We start from the raw sequence: 24039 nt of genomic DNA, 5'->3' as shown, positions 1-24039 counted from the left end.
CGGCTGAGGGAACTGGAGTTGTTTAGTCTGGACAAAAGGAGGCTCAGGGGAGACCTTATTGCTCCCTAACATCTACCTGAAAGGAGGTTGCACGCAGCTGGGTGTTGGTCTCTTTTCCCAAATAACAAGATACAGGACAAGAGGAAATCACCTGAAGTTGCACCAGGGGAGGTTTAAATTGGGCATTAGGAAAAAATTTCTTCACTGAAAGGGTGGTCAAGCACTGGAACAGGCTTCCCAGGGAGGTGGTTGAGCCACCTTCTGGAGAAATCTAACAGAACGTGTAGATGTGGCACTTAAGAACATGGTTTAGTGGTGGATTTGGCAGTGCTAGGTTAACAGTTAACGGCTGGACTTGATCTTAAAAGTCTTTTTGAACCTAAATGATTCTATGATTCTACTTCAAGTATACTATAGTAGCTGACTGTAGAGAAAGAAAACATTTGTGCTATACAAAGCATGTGTGCTTGAAAGCATTTTATGGGTGGGGATCAAACAAGTCATTAGACCAGCCTGGTTCCATGTCAAGGTCTTCCAAAATCTTCTTTTGATTCAGTTATTTTTAAAAATCTTGGCTCACGCTTGCAGGGAATTGAGGACTTCAACAAGATGAATTACTCTGCTGTCTTCCAGTGCTGCAATGCTTCTACCATGTTTTCAAAGATCCTCAGAGACACAGGTAAGCATTATCAACTATATTTTCAGACAAAGAAATAAAGATACAGAGCAGTGCCATTATTGTCCCAGATGATAACCCAGACCACCAAATTCTAGGCTTTTTTTTTTAACCACTGGACCAGCCTTGCCCAGTGTAGCAACCCACTGAATTTGTTGATTCCTTGATCTGAATTTTAAGCATAAACTAGTACCAGATAAGCTTTCACTACATATGTAAGACAACATGACACTGAGCCTTTCTCCTCATTTAAACAGACGTTACTCTTTCATACATCAGTTTCCCCTTTTGTAGTTCGTACATAGTAGCATCACTTCTCTGCAGCATCAAGACAGTTACAGACAAAACATCAGAGGACTGTGATGTAAAAAGATGAATGTACCTAAACAAAAATAGATTTACCTTTGTTATCTCTCCTAATCACCTGTTTGGTACTGGCTCATACACAAGCAGAACACCATGATGTTATTTAGGATGAGGAAAAAAGGGAGAGAGAATGTCTATGCAATGTACTCTGAACAGACTAGGTGATATCCTGAATTCTTTAGTCAACACTTACACAGGGAACAATCTGAGGGTACATCTCCTCTTTGCCCTATACATTCTACATCACTTATACAAGAGCAAATGCATATGTGAAATCATTCTGAATCACTAGCATCTTCCATCTTTTCACTGGTATCAAAGATTGCACATGGCATAAGGCAATGGTGAATCAAGCCTCATGATCTTTACAGGGAGTTTTGCCTCAGAGAGTACCAGCAGACACTGAAACAGAACTCACAGATCTTGTTAAGTACAAATAGCACCAAAGTACAGGTAAATGAAGAATTTTACAATTTGAGATTTGTTCATGGCATTCCTTCCTATAAATCAGCTTGTGGTGTAAAAAAAAGCTAAAATTAAACTTGTCCACATGTAAAAAACATGGTGTGCAAGAATATTTCTGAACCAATGAACTGTGTGCATATCTGTGGCAATTGAGGTAGATTTTTCTTCTTGTTCCAAATATTTTCCAGCATATACTTATTTAAGTCCTCAGTGATGCTAAACTTGTATCTTCAGTCTCCTTCAAGGCAGGCATTTTGGTTAACTCTTTGCCTCAGGAAGTGCATTCTCTTCATCCCCAGGTTGCATAGGCTTGCTGTTTCCTCTTAAGGTTAAAAACGAGTATCTCAGTCCTCCTGCCATACTGAAGAAAAGAGAATAAGCAGAGGTGTCAGAGATACCTGATGCTGTATACACCTTTTTATAGGTATGTACCTTCCCTTCCAAAGGTTTACAGAATACCAGATAGCATAAACTAGGAGTGCCTCAGAGCCATGCACGCTTTCTGAGAAACTAGCCCTGAGCAGACAAAGATAAATTACCAGTTGCTCCAACAGATTCATACAAACAGATGTAACAGTTCACCCAAGCACAAAAAGTAACAACTCACAAGCTATAACTCATATTCAATAGGCACAACTCATTCAGTGTTCTCACTTCCCACACCACTTGGCTTTTACTTGGAAGCCTCACAGCTCCAAACTGCTGCTTATAAAAAAAGAATGAACTCAATCCCACATAGTAAAACTGCAGGCATGTTTCCATAGTTAAGATCCTACCACAGTAAGATTAAATACTTGAAAACAGACATGAAAAGATATAACTAATTGTAATGAACTTTACAACCTGAGGCAATGCCTCCTCAGGCCAGTAAGTTTCAAAACTGCATCACTCAAATGGGCCAAAACAAACAAAACAAAACTGTATCTCATGGAGAACTTTTTAACAAGTTTAACAAATAGAGGCTATTGAAGTTCCACTCACCAAATATTTAGTCCTATAAAGTTTAACACGGAGAATATGTAATCTCCACCAATCAACATTCCAATGTAAGCAACGGATATATTCTGAAAAGGAAACAAAAGCCATGCATTTATTGAACTCAGTTTTCATCTCCAAGAATATAAATTATATAAATTAATTTACTTTTCTAGGGAAATAGCTACTCTCTTGTTGGCTACTCTAAATTGGCATTTAAATTAGTTTAATGGGATGTCAACCTTATGTGTAATGTAACAGTCACATAAAATAACAACATCAGTATGTTATCTAAATGCATGCAAAGCACTGAGAGTGACTTTCTGAGGACTAAAAAGAAAATAAAGAAAATCAGCTATTTGATATTAGGCAAAATGAAGCTACGGCCACCTTCTGAAAATGTACTTCCTTTTAATTTTTGGAAGGCTCCTTTCAAATCCCATTTCTTTAAAGCAGGTTTTGGGTTCTCAAGCATAAGAAAGTATGCTTTAAAGTTACAATAAAAGCTCTTTTTTATTGCTTTAAAAGGGTTACCTCTTTACTTTGCCAGCTAAACATGCACTGAAAGCATTTGGCTCAAGTTCAAGGCAGGCACAGTTTAAAGATTCTACCTCTCACCCTGCCCCCATCAAGTTTTGGGAAAATTGTCCCCTATAGACAGAAGGAAAGCTATAGAACTCTGTGATCATTTTACCAGCAGTTGATGGTTTCAAATGTTTTAGCAGCTAGCCTGAACAATGACATCATTTCTACCAGTTTCTACTGGTAACTACTGCATCATAAAGTGCTTCTCAACTTTAAAGCTGTTTGAAATGTCTCAAAGACTATTACTGCTTAGAAAATAGAAATAGTTTTGCTCTATCTTAATGGTTTGATACAGACATATAAAATTTAGAAGAATGCTTTCAGGGCCACAGAATGAAAACTACTACGCTAATCTTGCCAGCTTTCAAAAAAAAAACCCAACTGTAGGAAGAGAAGTACCACCTTCCTTTTGCAGATTTTGCTGTGCTGGAGGTATTGTTTTCCTTAGTCACCCATGCAAGAGAGCACCTTGAGGATTGTTATTCCTGGCCTAAGCTAGTTTGGATTCTGATAGTTGTTTGGCCCACAACTGCACAAGTTTTATCTTTTACTACAACTCTTCTTACAGCTTACAGCTCCATGCTTCTCTCCAAACTGGCTTACAAAAAGTTACTTGGGCAGTCAGTGATATTCCCAACTCAGACATGCTGGCCTCATCAAGACAAAGGAAGTTGTACTGATTTTAAATTAAACTGGGTTAGAGAAAACAGACTGTAAGGACATCAAGTCCAGTTTTTAAGACATGCATATTTTGGTGTTGATCAAACAGACCAGAATTTACAAAAACCAAAATGAAATAGTCCATTCAGCTAGAATAAAGTCACAGAGGCTGAAGCAGTTGACCATAGAGCAATACACTCTTTAAGACAGCTTAGGCACTACTCTGTATCTATGAATGCCCTATGTATTTGCAAAGACATGAGTTCAGCCCAGAGTGAAAGTAGGTTAGTCTGTTTCAGTTTGCAATGGATTTACACCAGCCCACCTTGACTAACTTACAGTAAACTAGTAAAGAACAGAAGCAGGTGACAGTACCTGATGCAATGTGGTTAAACATACATCTTTTAATCAAAGTGGTTCAAGTTTCTCTTGTAGGAAAAAACCCCAACCCTCAATACTCACATGGCTTTCTAACTTACACCTGAGCTTCAATGGAAGAGAACAAACCACACATCACTTTGTGGTGTGACCTTGTTTGGCACAAGCAGTGTCCCAGTATTAGCCCTCATTTTGAGTTTCCAGCTCAAAGCATAATCAGGGTCACTGCAGAGTCAGTGCTTTTCCCTGTCTACTTGAGCATTCTCATCTCCCTCTTCTGCCTCCATAACTCACCTTGATGGCACCAACCACTGTCGTTGTGAGTGCAGAATTGTAATGACTGCATAGGACAGTAGAATACATCAAGAGAAACCTAAATAAAGGAGAAAATTATATAACTTCCTCTCAGGGAGCTCAGAAGTTTAGCAATGCTTTGAAATGTTCAACATTTTCTGGATCAGTATTTTGCTGGCATCTTTGATCCCACCTGTTCTAAACCCTAAAAAAAAAAGATTCTGTGATCTGTATTTTAGGTTAATGACGTGCAGATACAGAGTACTCAAAATACATGTTAAAATGTGCTGCTTGAGCTCTAGCAGAGTCATCCCTATTCTCTGTGCTTCTTACACGTCAGTATTTGAAGTTACTTTCACCCCTTGTTTTGTGATGTGTAAAAGAGCAGAACAAGATCCAGCTAATTTTTCCATTCTTCCTTTGACTCTGCAATTTCAACAGGAACAAAGCATTACTTCATTACTTCTGAGTCTTCCATACTTTTCCAGGTACTCTAAAGAACAAACTCACTGAAACAGTTCCTGTACTGAAGGGCTTACATTCTATTAACTGCAAAGAAGTTAGGTAGTCAGAACAGCCAGCCAGCAGAGATACTCAGTACAGAAAGCAAAAAGATAAATGTCATGTTGACCACCGTACGTGAGATCAACAACACAGACAGTACTGAAACAGTTATTTACACTATTAGAAATAATTAACAGACAAGACAGAAGCTTGGGGGAACAATAAATTGTCTTTTAATTTTAACATAACTTATTAGTGTGTCTTATATCTGTGATTTGCAATTTGAAACACTGTCATTAAAATGTCTTACATGATTGTCATGTGTCCTTACCCCAACAAGCAGGAAAGAATAAATTGAAAGACAAATAAAAAATTTGTCCAGTGTTGGAAATGTGTCACCTATTAAAAAAAAAAAAAGGCCAGAATTACGTGCTATATAACCAACTGTACACACACATAAAATGTAATTAATATGAAAATGTGCAAAATCACACTATACATTTGATTCATGCTATAATTATGAAACATTATATTACGACTGGAAACAGTTCGATGCATTTAACTTCAGAGACAACAGGATGACAGCACAGATGATAACTAAACACATTCTTGTAATATGTATAGCATAGCAGTGCAGATATAAAACTACACACTGCAAGCAATGACTATAAATAAAATACAGAGAGTTTTTGGGTTTATATTTACTGATACAGATACCAATACTGTGATTAATATTATATAATAAATAGTATTGATATGAGACAGAGAGAAAAAGCAAATAATCTCCTTGAAATCTATTTCATACTATAGATTCATTCACTAACTGCTTTCCAGGTCCAAGCCTGCATTTTTGAGCTCAAAAGTAGATTAAATAAGCATTACTAAGGTCTCTCATCAATGACAGTCAATGAAAAAGCTAAAACATCACTTTGAAGTCTGCTCCTTAGTGACGAGCAGCAAACACACAGTGCCACACAACAGTCACTAAGAAACCTGTCACAGATTCTTCTCCATCTCTAGTAACTCCAGGATATGCCTCATATTAATCTGGTTAGTTTAAAGTCACCTGTATCAGCACAAAACACAGCAAAAGCTGAACACATCTGTGAGAAACAGGATAAAGGCTGTTAGTTCATGCTGAGCTGTGGCTAACTAAGCCTCCACCCCCTGAGGTAATATATTAGAGGGATCTCGGGCAGCTCTTCCCTGCTAGAATAGTGTTGGTGTTCAACAACAAACCACAAAGTATTACAGAGAGACATTCTGGGGCTTCCTTTCTCTTCCACTGCATTGCACTTTCCTGTCCTCCCAGCCAGCCAGCTGGTGAAGGAGAAGTGAACTGGGACACTCACAAACTGCAGTCACTACAAGACATGGTAGCTACATACCAGAGACATGGTAGCTACATACCAGAACCAGCAAGAGGAGCAGAAGCCATTATCACATAGACATGGTACTGATATTTTGACTGGCAAAAGATACATGCTGTGCATTGTCTAGATCAAGGCAAAAAGCACTGCTAGGGTAAAAGCAAGCCAACTTCTATGGCCTGAAAATCTACTAAATACAGGTGTTACCTATAATGATTTGTTGCTTTTCATCAGTATTTTTCCATTTACTCGCTTTTTTCTGTGATTTAATCTCTGGGCATCACATTGATGCTAGTTATCCATGTCATTTAATGGGACTTTCAATATCAAGTGACCAAGCCAATTCATATGCACAACAGGCACTGTGCTTTTCTCTGGTATTTATTTATACTCACCAGGTAATTAAGCATTAAATTGTTTGTGCCAAATCAACATGTGTACACAACACGCTATTTTTCCCAGGGAATAAACCTAGCAACAAGGTAAACTTCCCTGTTCAGACCTCCCAAAATGCCTCCAGCCCTGCCTGCTGGGAAAGTAGTTGAAACCTTACAGCCATACAAACTTGGCCCCCACTATGTCTGTCAAGAAGGGCATCAGCTGCATTTTTCTGAACTGGCACCAGGTCATGCTGAACTGATGTTACAAAAAGCGAATTCATATTCAAAGCAGATGTAAATCCATCATTTTCAGGAAATGACAATTTTTCCACTTAAAGCAGACTTCTAAGAACACAATGACAAAATCACGTGAGTTCAGGGCACAGTAACATACAACAGAGGACACTGGAATGATTTATGACACCCCCAAGCTCTGTAACAATTTTCAGTGGCAAAACTCAAAACGTTTCTAAAAAGGAATATGAGTGTCTAGACTCACTTTACTGGTAAGAAAAGGGCAACTCAGCAAGTCTATGATAGAGCCTGAAAAACACATATCTCCTGGTCTGATACTTTACGCACCAGGACACACTGCCTATGGTATTATACCGAGTTATGATTAGCTACGGAGTCATGCTGTCGTTCTGTAAGAATGTAAAATGTAAGTTACTAAGCTAGACTGAGACTAAACAGGAATCTGTTCTGTGCATCAGAATGAGAGAAAGACTGGAAATTGTCTGGTTTTGGTATTTGCAATCTCGTTTTAGAGCATGTGGCAAATCACACAGTGCAGCTGGATTCCCAACCAATTGCTCTGGCTGAGAGCTCCCAGTCATACATCAGTTCTTAAACAAAGGTTCATATAAAGGCTATCACACAAATTCAGCTTCTCCTTAGAGTGAATCATTAGAAGTTCTTACCTGTGAAGGGCAAGTCCAGGTCACGAGTTTCAAATACTAGCCACTAACATGGGTGTAGAATTACCTCTTCAAAAAACAAACCAACACACACACACACACAGAAAAAATGAATAAAATTACATTATCAGTCTGAGATACGCAATATTGCTGCTTACCTGCTGAAAGTCTCCAGTAGAAAAGCTAATAATAACTGTTGGAACCACCATGAAGCAAGCATTATAGAAAAGGACACCGTATTTTCCCAACTCCTGTAAAAAATAAAACACAGTGCTTGGAACTACAAGCCATTTGGGAGCAAGATACTAAATATTACACCGGCAATCCTTCTGACATTGTTGTCAATGAGCAGACAAAACATAATACGTTTCAATTTAAAATACAAGCTTGCTGTCGCTGGATTCAGTGTTTAGTACTGAGCTGAGTTTCCACTTCAGTCACTTTGTCTGTAAGCTCAGCAGACTATTACTACTCTGCTATACCTTGGACAGCTTCTACACAACAGCAGCTAGTCAGAAACTTCCCAAGGCACTGGTCCAGACTGCTTTGTGTTAGACTGCACATATGACTCTGCTAGACCAAGGGATTACCCATTCCATCTACGGCAAATCATCCACAAAAGCACAGGGCAGGGTGGCTCCCTGGGGTCAGCGTAACAGGAAAGTTAATGGAGTCTAACTCCTAAATGGAGCATCTATAATTACTGGTAACTGATGTAACTTCAAGCAACTTGAGGGATGCCGTATATCTTGTTGGTTAACTTGCTTGACACAAAGGCAGAAGATTAGGGGAATGAAAAAACAGCCTTCCCTTCCTCTAGATTCAGCCACACTACTTAGCAAATCTCTCCAGCTTATCTCTTGCTTTAAAATGAAACACGGTATTTTGCAGAAAACTGTGGAGCTGTTAAGTGCTGCTTATAATGCATTTCATGTGACTCCAAAGATACATATTTCCTCCGTACAGACTGTACCACAAAAGTTAGTGACAAAACCTCTATCTAGCATCTCCAGGACTGCTCTTTGCTATGACTTGGTACGTTTTCATGACACCGTATTTGAAGAACAGTCTGCTCAATGTTTACGTAAAGTGTAATGTATCAAGGTACTTCCTAATTCTTTGGCATACTGGGGTTTGGTGTACACTTGCATATCACTAGTTGTGGTTACTGACTCAAACTGGACTGGTCTCTGCTGACACCCACAAGTTTATTTTACATAAACCTCACTTTAACTGTGTTTCTAGTCAAAAACTCATCTTTCTTAGATATATGTATCAAGTGTACAGGTAAACAATTTGCTTTTGGTCTGGATTTATTTTATTTTATTAGGCAAAAGCAATGTTTTAAAGCCACTACAAACTCTGTTTAAAAGACCTGGGAGAAAATAAAATACACTGCTTATCCATGCTTGGCCTGAGATACTAGTAAGTTTTTCCCAGGCTGTTTTGTATTAAGGATGCACATATCCACAAAAATAGAAAGCAAATGAAAGAATTTATTAGTTCATAACTGTATGTTCATAAAGTCACATAATAAGAACCCGCTGTTAACCATATCATCATAAAGCTAAATTCAACCTCATCATCCCACAATTACCTTTGGATCAATTTTCTGCTTTGTGTAAACTCCATTTGCCGCTGTGAAGATATCATTTAGCAATACAAAGGTGTAGCCCTCCAGATTAAAAGACAGATCAGACCTGGGGAAGAATTATTATATTGTAAATAAGCAAAAAGCATAAAATGCACTGCATTACCTTGTTTACGTAGAGAAATATCATAGACAGATGAGGAAATGCAAATCGTGAGAACTCCAGCAAGTCACAGGTTTTGCTTTAAGCCTTCTTTGTAAGTCAAAGTACTTCACATTTCTCCAGTCACAGGACCATCACAAATGAGTCATTGGAGCGTTCCCAGTACTCAGTAAGGAAGTGGCAGGAAATGTTCAGTTTTCGTTCTGAGAAAGATTCCATCTGTCTCAATCCTGACAACCTGTCCAATTATTACTGAGTATACTAATCTATTTCTTTTAACAGAAAAAGTAACTAGGGAATAAAATCTGACTACTTGTTCTTTACAGTCAGACCAGACATACTGTCATCCTTTCTGTTTTGACTAGAGGTATGTTTTGACATACCTCATGGATATAGGGTAATTCATTTAATAGGACATGGCTCTATCCAAGTCACATCACATGGAAATTATTTACCTTTTTACCTAACAAAGCCAAGAAACAAAAAATAACATTACATTTCCACTTAAATAAAGGAATATTCAAACAGAAAGAAAAGAGAGGAGACTAGCATACAAGTGCTTTGTGAGCTTAATCTCCCTTCTCCCTTTTGAACTTGTACAAAGTGATGAAAAAATAGACACTGCCTAACTCAAAACAATATTTGACAACCAAAACATCACTCTTTCTATCCAGACCAAGAATGTGTTTTTATAAGATTATTAAAATACACTGACACTATGAAATAAAAGCAGCATTCCTCACACAGTTTTAACTTGCTTCATTTATGATCCTGCAAACGTGGAAAACCTAGAGGGAAAAAAAGAAGCACCCATACTTCCAGCTGGAGTTAAATTTTTGCCTTTGTATTCCTGCACCTCCCCATGATGTCACTAGACAGATTTTCCAAATCAACTTAATCCAGAGTAACTGATCTCAACTTAGGTTTACTTGGCACTTAACAAGGAAAAAATCCTCCTGTTTTCCCTCCTCTCCTAACATGACTTCAACATGTAACAAACAAAAACCTTACCCAGCTGCTATGAAAGCCCCGAGAATGATGGCAAATACGCTGACTATAATACTCAGTGGGTATCGTTTCCTGTAGGCAAAAATTAGACAGTTCACATACTCATTATTTGAAGAGGAGATTAAATGGCTGTTTGCCTGAAAAGTTCCAAAGTAATTAGTAATCACAGAACATTTAACAGGAGGGCACAGTCTTGATAATCTTACAGAAGCAATGTGATCGATCGCATGCCACGCTGTCAGACTTTGGCCTGGAGAACAGAGATTGAAAAAGCATTGTGAGCATTCTACTACTAGATAATTCTGAAAGTGAAGGTTAAAGGCTTAAAGTAATAGCACTGGAACAAACTGTAATTTACTGTGTATTGCTATTCATAATTTACATATTTCAGTGTCTTCCAGTAATCCAATAAAGGAAAATCACTACACATCTCTCATGCAATTTTTCATCTCACTTTTCTTGGGTAAGATGCTGTACAGCACACTATCTGCACTATCTGAGCTATTTTTTAAATAGACACTTATTTTGCAGTCGAACTAAAACCTTGTACTTGAAGGGGAAAGCATGGAAGCTTATGATAATTCTTTACTACATCCACATCAGCACTGCCACAGAGCAGGGAAAAGGGTAGTGTAAAACTATTCTGCTTCTTATAACTGTATTACATTATTTATAAATGTCTTAAGTGCTTCTTTTTGCACCATACTTACAATGTCCCCTACTCATTCTCTCAGGCTAGGCCCCAGCTCTATGCTGGCCTGTAAGAAACGATCCATTAGGGAAAAAAAAAAAAAAAAAAAAAAGTACAATGCTCTTGGAGAAATCCTGTGTGTCAAAGAAGCACAGCTGTGGACCACTGTCCCAACAACAAAGCTGTATGCAGTCTTTAGATATATTAGGCTTTGATCATATGGACTTCCTACAGTAATAGCCCAAACTTTGACTGCTTTTCAAATCCTGAGGTAAGCCAGCATAGACTCTCTGGAGTCCTTTCATCGTCAGCCCTGAGGAAATACTGCAGCAGTCTGTAAGAATACAGCATTCTGCTCTTCAGCTTCCCTTAGCTGAAGATGCTGCTTGCACTTACAACACCACATTACTGTAGTCCAGCTGAGAACTGATAACGGCCTCACTGACTCACATTTTCCTCACTTGCAGGAGTCCTCAGGCCAACAGGAGAAGACAGCAAGTTCTCCTTTCCCTGTGTGAACCTACAACTGGAAAAGAATCCCAGAGCATCTCCAAATATGAATCACATAGATCAACTGCTGCTTCAGCCAAAAGGAGATGACAGTCTTCTTGGGGGCTTTTTGAAAAGCTTTTCCCCTGGCAGTCACTCAATGTTGCCTAGGTTCAGCTTCAGCAGACTGCTTTTCCCCTTGTGACTTCACCTTAACCAAGCACAAGCCATTCAGATAGGACTATGGTGGTGACAAAGTATGATACATTTATATTCCTGTTCTTCCAAGTCAGTTTAACTGAAACTAGTGCAATTCTTAACTTCTCATTAAAAATAATGGTGGTACCTATAATTAAGGAGTTTCTTATCTAACAGCATGTGATTAGGTGTTTTGCTTCATTAAACTGGTATGTTTTTAGACTTGGGCCAGAAAGCTACTCTACATAAGCAGACTGCTGTACTATCATCACTGTTTTGTGACATAAGGATCTGTCTGAAGGACTCTATAGCTTAGGGGCCTTCAAGACAAGACACAAACCATAACTGCTGGAAGTGCCTGAACTGTGCTCTGCTTACCTGATCCTTGTGCAACAGTTAAGAGAATGAGCTCTGTAAATGAAAACAAGCTGAAAATTTTTTCCTGTACTCACTAAAATACGTGCATCTATGTCTTCAAAAAAAGTTGCATAAACCCACTTTCTTTGCTTTTCTCTACTTGTCAGTAAAAATCACTCATTCAATATTCTGACGAGATGCCACAAGTAATCCATTTGATACGATCTAAAATAAAGGTATCTTAAATGAAAAAAAAAAAAAACACAAAAAAAGGATCACCCAAGTATGATGATTTCCAGCAGTAAAGTAAGTGGAATGGTAAACTTCCTGAGCACTGTAAACATCGGCAAACTGTCAAAAAAAAAAATAAATCCAAACATTGCATCAGATTAACAGCGTTTTTATGTTCTAATTCTTATCTAATTTTCTAACCAGATGATGAAACCATTAGTCCAGCAACAAGCAACCCAAACAAATTCCCAGCCACTTGGCATATAAAATAAAATGTCAATCTGACACTAGAGGCAGGTTAGATAACCAAATCATTGAAAAATAACAAGATTTGCCAGTTTGTGCAACAATGCAACTGGCTACTTTCTAAAAGGTCCCTCTGCATCAGTGAAATGGAATATAAAAGCCGTTTTCTACCTAGCATAGCCCCTATGAAATAATTCTTACTGTAGAATTCATGGGCCGAGTAAGTAAAAATTATTTCTGTTGTAAACCCGGTTATACAGGGTATGGGTTCAGTACATGCATTATATGAATTTAGTACATTGAGTTGTAATGTAATGGGGTAATTATATTAATGCAAAGTAATACATGGGGGGGGACGGACATGCAATAAACCTGTCTCCAAAAACATATAACAAAAATAAAATACAAAGCAAAGCAAACATGCTTAATAAACAAGCTGTACTTTAAAAAAAGTAGAATAAATCCACAAGAAAAAATCAGAGCAAGTACAAGAAATTTGAAAGGTGGGATCAGCTTCAACTACAAAGAAACAGCTACTTTTGAACAACATATAGTTGGTCTACAAAAATTAATGCAGTTGGAAACACTTTTAATTAATTTGAGAAAACACCTGCATCTCACAATTTGTAAATCTGACAGCATGACCATGTGAATCATCTGTTTCAGATAAGTATTAGCAACTGCATTAATAAATTATATAAATCCTGTAAGAGTTTAATCACTTTAAAACAAACACTCTGAAGTTATGCATAGGACCATCTACACCTCAGACACAACCCAAACAAGGTGGAAAATTCCGTAATGAAACAAATGTCACATAATGTAACAAAACACAATCTAACAAAACATTAATGGTAGAAACACTGCAGTCATTCTTACTTTTCTGTTATAAAAAAAATTTATTAATAGTAAACCTAGATGAGATATGTATATGTCAGCCATAGCAGGAGGAGATGGTGCACTTACGTTTAAAATAACCTATTAAACTTTTTATGGTAAAATTACAGTTAGGGAAATGGGAAAGAAGAATCCATGATTCAGACTTTCACAGGATTGAAACTATGTCCATATTCACAATGGCTGAAGTGCTACTAAGGACAGTACTGCCAAAGTCCTTATGTCTGCCTGAGCAGTCACTGCAGTGCGGCAACTTCTGAATGCATATAACAAAGAGTTGCAGAATCAGGCATCTAATGCTGTTAGTCAGAGAAAATTAATTCTATAAACAAAAATAAATGTAAATGCATTTAAAGTAATACATTTCCTCTCCCAGCATCTATTTCAAAATGCTGAAAACCTGAAAAATTCTCCATTTTGATTTAGATTACTACCAAATCCTCAGGAGCCTGTAATAACATACAAGAAACCAACGCAATGGGTGTGCTGTATTCTGCAGTCTTGGTGCAGCCATCACGCTTCTGCACTCCTCTTCCACAGAAAATCTGGTCATTCAATCCATTACAGCAGGTCCTCTATGTAACTTACACCTTTTTAGCACTAGCATGGAAGCAACTGTCATGGATCTATGCTTACAGGCATATGGAAGCTAGCAAGCCCTTCAGCAGTCTCCCCACAACCTGCTTTTGCTGCTCAGCAGGGCTAGGCCACTGTCACTACCCCACTACACAGTAGTTTTTTCCACCTCTTGGTGATGCCTAAAATAACCTGCACCGACATCATGGTACAAATTTTTCCCTTGCTCTTCCTCCTTCAAAAATGTCTTACAGCTTTCAGACTCTCTGGTTAGGCTACCTAGGACAAGTTGGATGCTTGGGTGTGAGGGGAAAGTGAAAGCACCTTCATTATCACACAGTTTCTATCAGTACAGGCCTGGCTAAGCCTACCTTAAAAGAAGCAGACAGCTTGTAAACAGATCAAATGTTTGTGTAAGAATTTTGTAACAGTGTCAGGGGCCTAGAGAGACAGACAGACACATTTAATCCCCTATGCAATGCTCTTCTTCAGTGTTTATTTTTTACCCCCACAAAGTAAAAGGGTAAAATCCAAACAGTCTACTTATAAATTCCATTTACTATACCTGAGTTTGCTGGTACTTGATAATCCACTTATGTGGTTTCCAACATAAATCAGAGGCAGAGGAAACAACTGTGATAAAATTAAAAGCACAACTCAGATTATTATACTTTGAAACACTGTTGAAACACTTGATAGAATTTGAGAACTGTAATATCAGATGTACTTTCAGGAAGAAAGAATTCTTTTTTTAAGGAAAAAAATGTAACTGGGCCGCAAACTGATCTGCAGCTCTCATTCATGTGACCATTCACAACCACACTTTCACTATTTCATTAAAGGCTTGAAATCTACCTCTAAGGAGACTCAGGCTCCATTTAGAGTAAATGTCAATTAGTTTTATTTCAGTGACTACAATCCTCAGATTAATACCCATTCTAACATTTGGATATTAGCTATAAAAGTAGTATTAATAACAGTAGCTGAATAAGCAAGAGAACAGGTGGAATAAAAGAATGAATAAACTGTTAAGTATGCTGTGCTTCTCTAGGTACTCCAATACATTAGAGTATGCCTCGAAGAGACACTGTTTCGGATCTGCCTGACAAATTACACTATGCAAGATACTAGAAAGGAAAGGTAAGTATTTAGGTGTAAATGAAACTTTACCTTTTCCAGCTTCTACCATAATGAAACTGACTCGCACAGAAACACAAGGGCCCTAACACAATACAAAGAAAAAACAACAGAACTTCAGAGCCTTCAGAAAAGGTACAAGTCATCCCTACAACATATTCATCTGCAGCTCAAAGCTGTTAAACCTCCACCACAGAAAAGCTGCAGAAGATTGAAACCAATCAAAGTAATCAATGGAGACAGAGGTGGTGTGTACATCTAGTCCCATTCACCATCACTTCAGGAGAGCTGAAATGGCAGAAAGACAAAACAGATCTTCTATCCTAATGTGTAATAGCTGCTGTAGTGCCTACACATGCTTCAGGAGTCACTCTTCGTTGGAGGCTATGTCCTCTTAAAGCATGGTGCACTGGAAAAGCATACAGAGAAGTGGACTGCATTTTACCTGTGTTAAAAATTCTGCATTCCTTTTACAGCAGAGAGAGAGGAAAAAGTGCAGTAAAATGTAATTAAAGTTAACTAGTTAACTTTTAAGTGAAAGTAACAGTAGCAGTAAACAGGACTATAAAGTAAACAGAAGTGTAAGTTAATAATATTCAGCCTGTCTATGTAAGTTCGCAAAAATTTTGTAATGCACTATCTCTTCCACAGATTTTCATTTAGAAAATTTTATTTCATTCACAGGGTGAAAAAAGAGCTAACATTATATTGTCTTTCTTCTGAATTTAGTCAATTGTAAAGCAAAAAATACAACATTCAGCACAACATCAAAGATCAGTGACACATTTACTTTAAAAGGGTCAAGAACTCCAAAGCTTCGTCATTAAAAGATGCACTTTGCTACTTCAGAACTCTAGCTGAAAGCACTAAACATAAACCAGTCCAGAAGTGAAAAGCAATGATAAACTTAGTGTCAATGAAAGCAAAAGTTGTCAAAAGGATAAGAAGCTGGTCAAAGGGTGCTTTAAAACATAAAGAAATCAACAATGAGCAATCCAGCTGATTCACTGGGACTAGTCAAATCCAGCACTACAAGCAATACGCAAGTGCTGGATGCTGCAGTGCTGACTGCTCCCAGCATATCCAGGAAAGTCTTCCAAAGGATAGACATTATGATGACAAGGAAAATGGGTGCTGTATTTTTTTTTATGCCTTTGTACCAAAGTTACAGTGAAGGCCACAGCAGAAACGGAGCATAGTGGGCCTGGGGGAGGCGGAGGGAAAAAGCTTCGCCAGATCTCAACAAGTTGTTTACATGTGGAACTCTCAAAACTACCACTGGGAAGCCTTCTTTCATATTCTGGAATAGATTAGGATTTTTCCATTTCATGATCAATGCTATAGATATTCTTACGAGATTTTTTTACATACAGAAATGCCAATGATTTCAACATGCATTAAAAATAAACAGCATTCACCAATGGCTGGAGACATTCATAGTAAACCTCATACTGACAGTAAGACAAGATGCTGCAGGGAAGATGCTGGCCTGAACAGCTACGATATCTGAGCCCTGCAGCAAAGCTAACACTCTCTGTATCTGTGGAAAAACACTGACCAATACCCTGCAACAAGACATAAATACACAAGCTTATGCATCAAAGTAAAGCTCCAGCAACATTGCACATGGATGCAAAAATTTACAAGGGTCACTGATGTAGCCATTTCACATTCTAGTTCCCAATCTCAGATAAAAAAAGATCCTCCCATATGTTCTCTGTCCTGCCTCCTTAGACCAGACATACTCAAGGCCTGTACGTGCAGCTAGCCCCCACCCACAGTATTTTCAGTGGGCATTATTTTAGCCCCTCCTGTGGCACATAAATCTTACATTTGGAGTCAACTGTTGCTCAGGTTTTTGGTCTATCACATATTCTTCTTCTATTGTTTTATCACGTCCCATTCAAATTTTCAAGCAGCCCTTCCCCCTTCACGCTGTGATCAAAATTCTTAAACACAGCTCTCCCACTGATCCCACAGGGAGCTGTATAAATTCAGAAAAACACTTCAGGAATCTGAAAGAGTTCATCCAGCTGTATGAAGGTGCAGCACCTTTCCCCTGTACTGCATAACAGAATGGCACCAGATTTCTCTGCAAACAAAAGGCCAGAATATCGTAGTAAAATTTAAATGATCAAATCCAATATTATATGAAACAAAGACACAAATAATCACAGTCAACAAACAAACACAAACTTTTTTCTGTTCTTCTTTTATATCTCATCTCCAGAAGAAAGAATGCCACTATAAGAGGTAACATTTTCTTAGTAATATCAGGACCTATGTAATTCTTACCTTCACAGGTATACTTTTGTCAAAATCGGGGAAGTGAACAATCTTATTTAATTTTGACACATACAAGATAAGTATAGTGGCTGCCATCTAAACAAAAACAAAAAACAAGAAGTCATATAAGAGCAAAATTGTAATGTATGAATGAAAGAACTGCTTCAAAAACAAAAACTTTATACGTATTTGACAAATGCTAGGTATTATGTATTTCTTTCAAAGAACACAGCACGCAACTAACAAACTATAATAACTTTATTCTTATCCATTTTGCCAGCTGTTTATTTAAAAGTACAATATAGACATATGCTTTACTAGCTTGAGAAAATTAGTGGCACCCTGCGAAATAATACATGCTGAAAAGGAGCTGAGAAAATAAAACAGGAAACCATTCCAGAATAACCAGGTTATTTTCACTCACAGCGTTGTTTAGTCTGCAGAATGACTCCTACAGCTTTTTTGGTAATGTGAAATGGTGGTTGTGCCTTGATCAGCCTCAGTGTTGACAACATTGAAGAAGAAATAATAAAGATATGGACAGAATGAACGACACTACCTGCACAATCACACATCGTAGGAGTTAATGCTGGCTACAAGAAGGAGAAAAAATGCTGAAATTTTCCTTATTCAAAAATACAATAATTGACTATCTAGGGGATGGGGCGGAGTCATGTTCTGCAGATTAAAGCATTATACCATACTATATGTGCTTTATAAAGTGTTTGGGAAAATCCTGGAAGGATCAGTCAACAAAATATGAAAATACCGTTGAGTCTTAGGTGCTTTCTAGCCTTTGGCTTCCTCTGAAACATACATGGTTCCCTGCGCATTATGGATGTGTGAAACCGTCTCTCCTCTTCTCACACAAGCAAAGGCTTTACAAGACATTTTACTCTCTTCAGCGCCAAACAGCAGTGATGTCAGACTTGCAGTACCCTCTTTTCACATCTTCCTCACTACCCCTTAGTTTGTAAGGCTGGCAAAAGTAAATCCTCCCTTTTAAATATATTTGCCTAAACAACACTTGTTTCAAGGCTCCATCTTTCCCAGCCATCCCCCTGCAGAGTCACATGTTCTTTATGGACCATGTACACAAACATTTGAACTTTGGTTTCACTATGATGCCTACTAACAACAAAAAAAACATATTCCTGCTGTAGTATTTCAAATTGCCCACAGGAAAATAAGGCAAAAAAGAACCAAAATGGTGTGGTAGTCCTACTGGAAAACTGCTGGGAAAGGGGGGAGAGATTTAGGAAGAAATACACAGTTTGTCTGCAAATAAGGGCAGTATCTCTGCATATAACCAACAAATGCTCAAGGACTCTCACAGGATCTATTGCCAGAACAAATCTTGCTAGTTTGGAAGGCCAGGTCTCATAATCGCTGAACTCTATAAGAGAAATACACAACATTTCCAATCCTTTATGTGACTTTTCCCAGGAAATAGTTTTGACTTGAGCCAAAACTTCCTCAATCTCACTAAAACAGATTATTTTTCCCTACAGTGTATCTAAGAAGATAAGCAGTGCAGTATAACAGAGATTTGCACCCCTATCTCCATGCTAACATTAGTTTCACTTAAAAATAATGAGTACATTTAGTATGCTTTACTTGTGAACATACCTGTCCAATTCCTAGAAACATGGGTGATGGGAAGCTGAAAAGCATAAACAGACATTTAATACTGAGGAAAGGGAAAAGGAAAAAAAATACGGAAAAAAAGTTTAAATTTAGCACCAAATTCAACAACTGGACATGTGGATGATTGGCCTGTCTTTCAGAAGAGAACAGCTATGCTTATTGGAGTCCTAATACTTTATTTCTGCAGCAAAACACAAGCTGCATCCAAATAATATAGCATATATGCTGTTGATCAATTCTAAATTGCTACTTGTTTTGGGGATATTTGTGAGTGAAGGTAACACACCTGGAGAACTCAAACAACGCATAATTCTTTGAGTAGCCTCACATATAGACTATATCTCCTGAGATGGTATATAGTAAGTTAAACCTCTTGCACTTGTCCTAACTTGGAAGCTTATCTCCACAGCCCAAACACGCAATGTTTTTGTGAAAAGAAAGTACCTAGGTAAATGTTGTAGAAATGTCTATTTTCTGCTAAAACAGCCAAATTCCTACCATACCCCTTCAGTTACCTTTAACTAAAAGCATGGATACTTGAATGTTAAGAAAGCAGAAGCTTTAGCAGGACACCTGAAGAGCCTGAGTGTCTCCACTTTTTCCCCCCACTCCACATCAAGTTAAAACAAATAAAGGCGCGGCAGTAACTGCTAATTCTCTGTAAGCATATTGAAACTCAAGCTGTTTATGATGGATGATTGCTTCGTGCCATAACCAGCAGTGTCTGCAGCCCCTCTGCCCAAAAGGCTTAACATGTCAAGGAGGTCCCTGCACATGAAAGCACCTACTGCCTCCCCGGAGTCACCCAGCATTTTGCTGGACTGCACTGTCAGGGATTGCCACAAACAAACCTGCACCCAGGGAACTAAATAAACCCCATTTTACTGTCTGTGCCCACCTGCACTAACAAATGCCTATCAGGAGAGTCCACATTTTCAACAAGCTTTGTAATTTTACATTATTAAGGCTCCTTGAGTTTGTGGCTCTATCACACAAGCAACCAGGAACTACCATACTGCTACTCGGTGTGCTGAGAAATGTACATCTCAAATGAGCACCACTGGGATGGGAACATAGTGTTAGCAAAAGAAAGAAACACTGAACTGCAGCAGGGTGGCCATAAGGACACTGGAGTTGTAACACAGAGAAAGGGTTAGGAGCTGCCAGTAGCAACAGAGATTGCAGGAAACAGAGATATTTGGGGGTGTGGAAAGAGCCAAAAAAACAGGACTTCCATTTATGACATGACACCTACTGTTTTGCTTTGTTTTTACAGCTACATCATATAAATATGGAGACTTCACTCATCTATGTGACACAGATTTCACCAGACGTTTTTTACTTGCTGAGCCCTTAACATTCCAGCGATGCTGTAAGCTCTTTATACAAAATTTAGGCTTACTGATGGCCATGCTATCCTTGATTATCTTTCACGGATGTGCTAGATGTACACCAGGGACTTGGAGCTGCAGATTGTACAATAAAAAACACTATAAAACAAAATCTCAACTTGCCTCATCTGTCCTTTCTGGAGGATGTTATATACAGCTGCTATGTATTCAAATAGCACTGAATGTTAGAAAATAAGAGCAAGTTCTGCTTTTTAACTTTTTTCCTTTTGTTTTTTTTTCCCCTTTTCTGTTTCTAGTTCATAATGAGCTATATAACCTCATGATATATACATTATATCTCATATCATATATATGACAATATATGACTATATAAGATAATGAGCATAACCAGAGCAAAGCTTTTACGTAAAGAATATTAATCGTGACACCAAAGCTATATGATAACAGTTTCCTCTGGGACGCCCCATCAAGTCAAAGACATTGCTCTTCAGTGTTTTTAGGACTAAGAGGTTTTATGAGGTTTGCTTTTCATTTTTGGCAGCCTCAGAAAAGAAAGGCATTGGCAGGAAGGTAACAAGATTGCCTGGCACAAACACTTGGGGGAAACGTTGCCTTGTCGAAGGGTCTGATCGATCCGGTGCAACCAGCAAAACGCCTGCCTCGGCGCTGGGAGAAGCGAAGGGCGTTGGAGGGCAAGGCCGGCCTGCTTCAGAAATGCGCCTGCCAGGGACTGTGCCGGCGGGCGGGTGTCGCGGCAGCGGTACATACCGGGCGCACGCAGGCTCCGACACTGGAGAAATCGACCCGCGCCTCGGCACATCCCCCGACAGCCCCGGCACCGCAGCGCCGGTGCCCGTGCGCCAGCCGACGGCCCCGGGTCCCGAGCCGCACGCCCAGCCCGGGGTTATGCTGACGGGGAGGAAAACGCTGCCCCGACGGGCGGCGCGGTGCGAGGCGCTGCGGGCCGGTGCGGGGCCGCTCCGTTTCGGGAGCGAGGCGCGACCTGCTCTGGCCGGGAGGAGAGCGGTGCCGCCGCCGGGCCGCCCCGCAGCCGGGACAGGCCCCACCGCCCGCCCTGCCGCGGCCTGCGGCCCGACCCGCGCCGCCGGCCCTCACCTGTAGGCGCTGAGCAGGGCCTTGTTGACCAGCACGATGAGGAAGGAGCACGTCCCATAGAAGAGGGCTGAGAGCACCCTGGGCAGCGCCGGGGGCGCGGCGCCGCCCGCCACCTCACCCACGGCCGGCCGGGCGCTCATGACGGCGATGAGTGGCGGCGGCGAGCAGGACCCAGCCTGCGACGGCCGGGCCACCGCCCCTCCGACCCGGCCCGGCCCGGCCCGGCCCGGCCCGGCCCGCCTCAGCCCGAGCGGCGGGGGCCGGCGGCGGCCGCGGGGCGCCCCCTGGCGGGGCGGGCGGCTGCGCGCAGCTCAGACGTGGGGGCGCTGCCCGCGGCGTCCCGCAGCCGCGCCTCGCCTGCCCGGCAGGGGGCTCTGCCGCCCGCCCCGCCCCCCAGCAGCCGCCGCGGGGCGACTCCGGCAGCGGCCGGCAGGGAGGGGGCGCGGGGTGAGGAGCCACCCGCCGCCCGCGGGAGCCGCCACGGCCGCGGTGCGCGCAGGCAGCCCCCGCCGCCAGCGGGCTTCGCTGTGCAGCCCACGGTGGGCATTCGGCGTCCCTGACGCCCGCCCGGCGGGCGCGGGGAGCTGAACCCGCCAGAGGCAGCGGGCCGCAGCCCCTCCCCCCCCGGGCACTGACCGCGCTGGGGGCCGCCCCCGCCGGGCCGGCGCTTGGCCGTAGGGCAGCCCTCGCCCCGCTCCCGAAGGCCGGGGAAGCGCCTAGACGTCTGCTTCGGGTGGCCAGGCCGCGCCACACTTCAGCACACAGGGTAACACACGGCTCCATCCTCTGCGATGGACGAACCGAGAGGGTGGCAGGAAAAAGAGCGCTGGTATTTTAACAGGTAACCGAACGGCACACAGTGAAGTTGAAAGTTAAACCAGGTTTTTATTCAAAGCGTTTATTAAAACGGCAGCATGTCTGCTTTTTTGTTACATCATCTTTCAAAACGGAAGCAGTCTTCCACAACTCTTACATTTTTTTACTTTCACTCAGAACTTGTCATGACACAAAACTGCTTCCAAGTACAATTCAGGGTACCTGTCATACTTGAAATATTCTACAAGTTGCCCGAAGCATTACAGCTGGATGGTAAAAATAATAATAATAGAAAAACTTAATAAAGTTATGACTCGAGTCTGCAACTGGCTGACAATTACACAGTTCCATGCCCTGTGAACTACTTATCAGGAGTGATTAGTTACAAGAGGTTTTCAGGGCTCATCTTGTGATCAAACTATTTGCATGCAGCCAACAGAACAGTCAAAGCATGTAACTTACTTGAGAAACTCCAAACTGTTACACACATGAAATGAGTTTTACATAGGCTGAGAAGCCTAGCACAACAGTGTTTTCAGATTTTGAAGCCTAAAAGGCTTAAAACAGAAACAAATGAGGCAGATGTCTGCTAAGTTTAGGAGCTGAAAGCAAAAGTTTAAACCGTATCACTGATGCAAAATTATTTAGATCCAATGAAAGTGATTTTTTTTTTTCTTCAATTATTCAATTACCCTTTAGGTAACTTTATCAATACATGACTTAAACTGGGTTAATAAGATTTTTCAACCACAAAGGGTTATCAGTTACCAGAGAACAAAACCCAACAGTTGCAGGTTTCAGTGTAAAATCGGGCTACTTTCTGGAACAGCTGTAAGCTTCTGGTCAGTCTATATCAAGTGATGGATAAAATTATTTCTTCCTCTTGTTTATGCGAGAGGGCAAGTGCGTCCCTTCTCATCTGAATCTCCTGACCTTGAACAAGAGGAAGGAGTTAAAGCAAGCAGGTCAGTAAATACAAATTATTAATATCCCCTTCAAGCAGTAGCTTAATGAAAAAACAAAACAAAACACAAAATCACACGACAAAAAGTCCAACTGAAAACAGTTTTGTTAGCATATTGAGAATCTCTGCTGGCCTTCAAAGCAAAATGTGAAAAAAGATCACCATGAGACTATGCTATCTGAAAGTACACAACATTCACAAAAGGACCAGATATCCTGCTAAACATTTTATATCAGCATCTGAGTACTAGGCAGTGTTCTGTAACTTCATTTATTTGGAAAATACATGAAATCACACTGTCGACACACTTGTAACTAATCTTTGGAAGCCTATTTTCTAGTTGTATAGTGAATACTTTTCTGCAGTGTTTGATAGCTGTCCTACAGTTAGTGAACACAAAATTGGCATGTTATCCTGAAGTAAAGCAGTAAGGTGGCTTTATGCACAGAAAGTACAGAGGCTTCTATTTGCTAATAATCATATTAAAAGCAATACTTTAAAACTTAGTGTTTGCTAATAGGAGATCTAAAATAGTTTACTACAAAGTCATACCACCATGTAAATACCCCCTTTAACAAAATCAAGTGCCAAATCACTACAGGGTCCAAAAATACCTGAAAAAAATATCACCAATTGTTTACCTCTGTCTAGACTTTGCAAGACTAATCATTTTCAGATAAACCCAACAATGTGCAAAAGTTCCC

The 24039-nt window shown here is 40.2% G+C and overlaps 1 protein-coding gene across 4 annotated transcripts; it reads right to left on the bottom strand.

The window, feature by feature from the left end:
* Positions 1-680: 680 nt before the first annotated feature.
* SLC35D2 (solute carrier family 35 member D2) lies at positions 681-21801 on the bottom strand. 4 transcript variants are annotated; one of them, XM_037373559.1, is made up of 12 exons: positions 21556-21800; positions 19070-19103; positions 17450-17536; positions 14583-14650; positions 12347-12418; positions 10336-10404; positions 9168-9270; positions 7729-7821; positions 5235-5302; positions 4400-4478; positions 2489-2571; positions 681-1868 (listed from the first exon to the last, which is right to left on the bottom strand). In XM_037373559.1, the coding sequence occupies exons 1-12, from the start codon at positions 21693-21695 to the stop codon at positions 1766-1768; spliced, it is 999 nt and encodes a 332-aa protein (XP_037229456.1). In that variant the 5' UTR covers positions 21696-21800; the 3' UTR covers positions 681-1765. The 4 variants fall into 4 exon arrangements, with proteins under 4 accessions (XP_037229456.1, XP_037229458.1, XP_037229459.1 ...); XM_037373561.1 differs by lacking the exon at positions 12347-12418 and having other exon boundaries at positions 21556-21801; XM_037373562.1 differs by lacking the exon at positions 19070-19103 and having other exon boundaries at positions 21556-21661.
* Between the last annotated feature and the right edge of the window lie 2238 nt (positions 21802-24039).

This window comes from Falco rusticolus, chromosome Z (assembly GCF_015220075.1).
Source record: "Falco rusticolus isolate bFalRus1 chromosome Z, bFalRus1.pri, whole genome shotgun sequence".
Lineage (NCBI taxonomy): Eukaryota > Metazoa > Chordata > Aves > Falconiformes > Falconidae > Falco > Falco rusticolus.
Note: the sequence above shows the minus strand (reverse complement) of the source record. Positions and strands in the feature narration are given on the sequence as shown.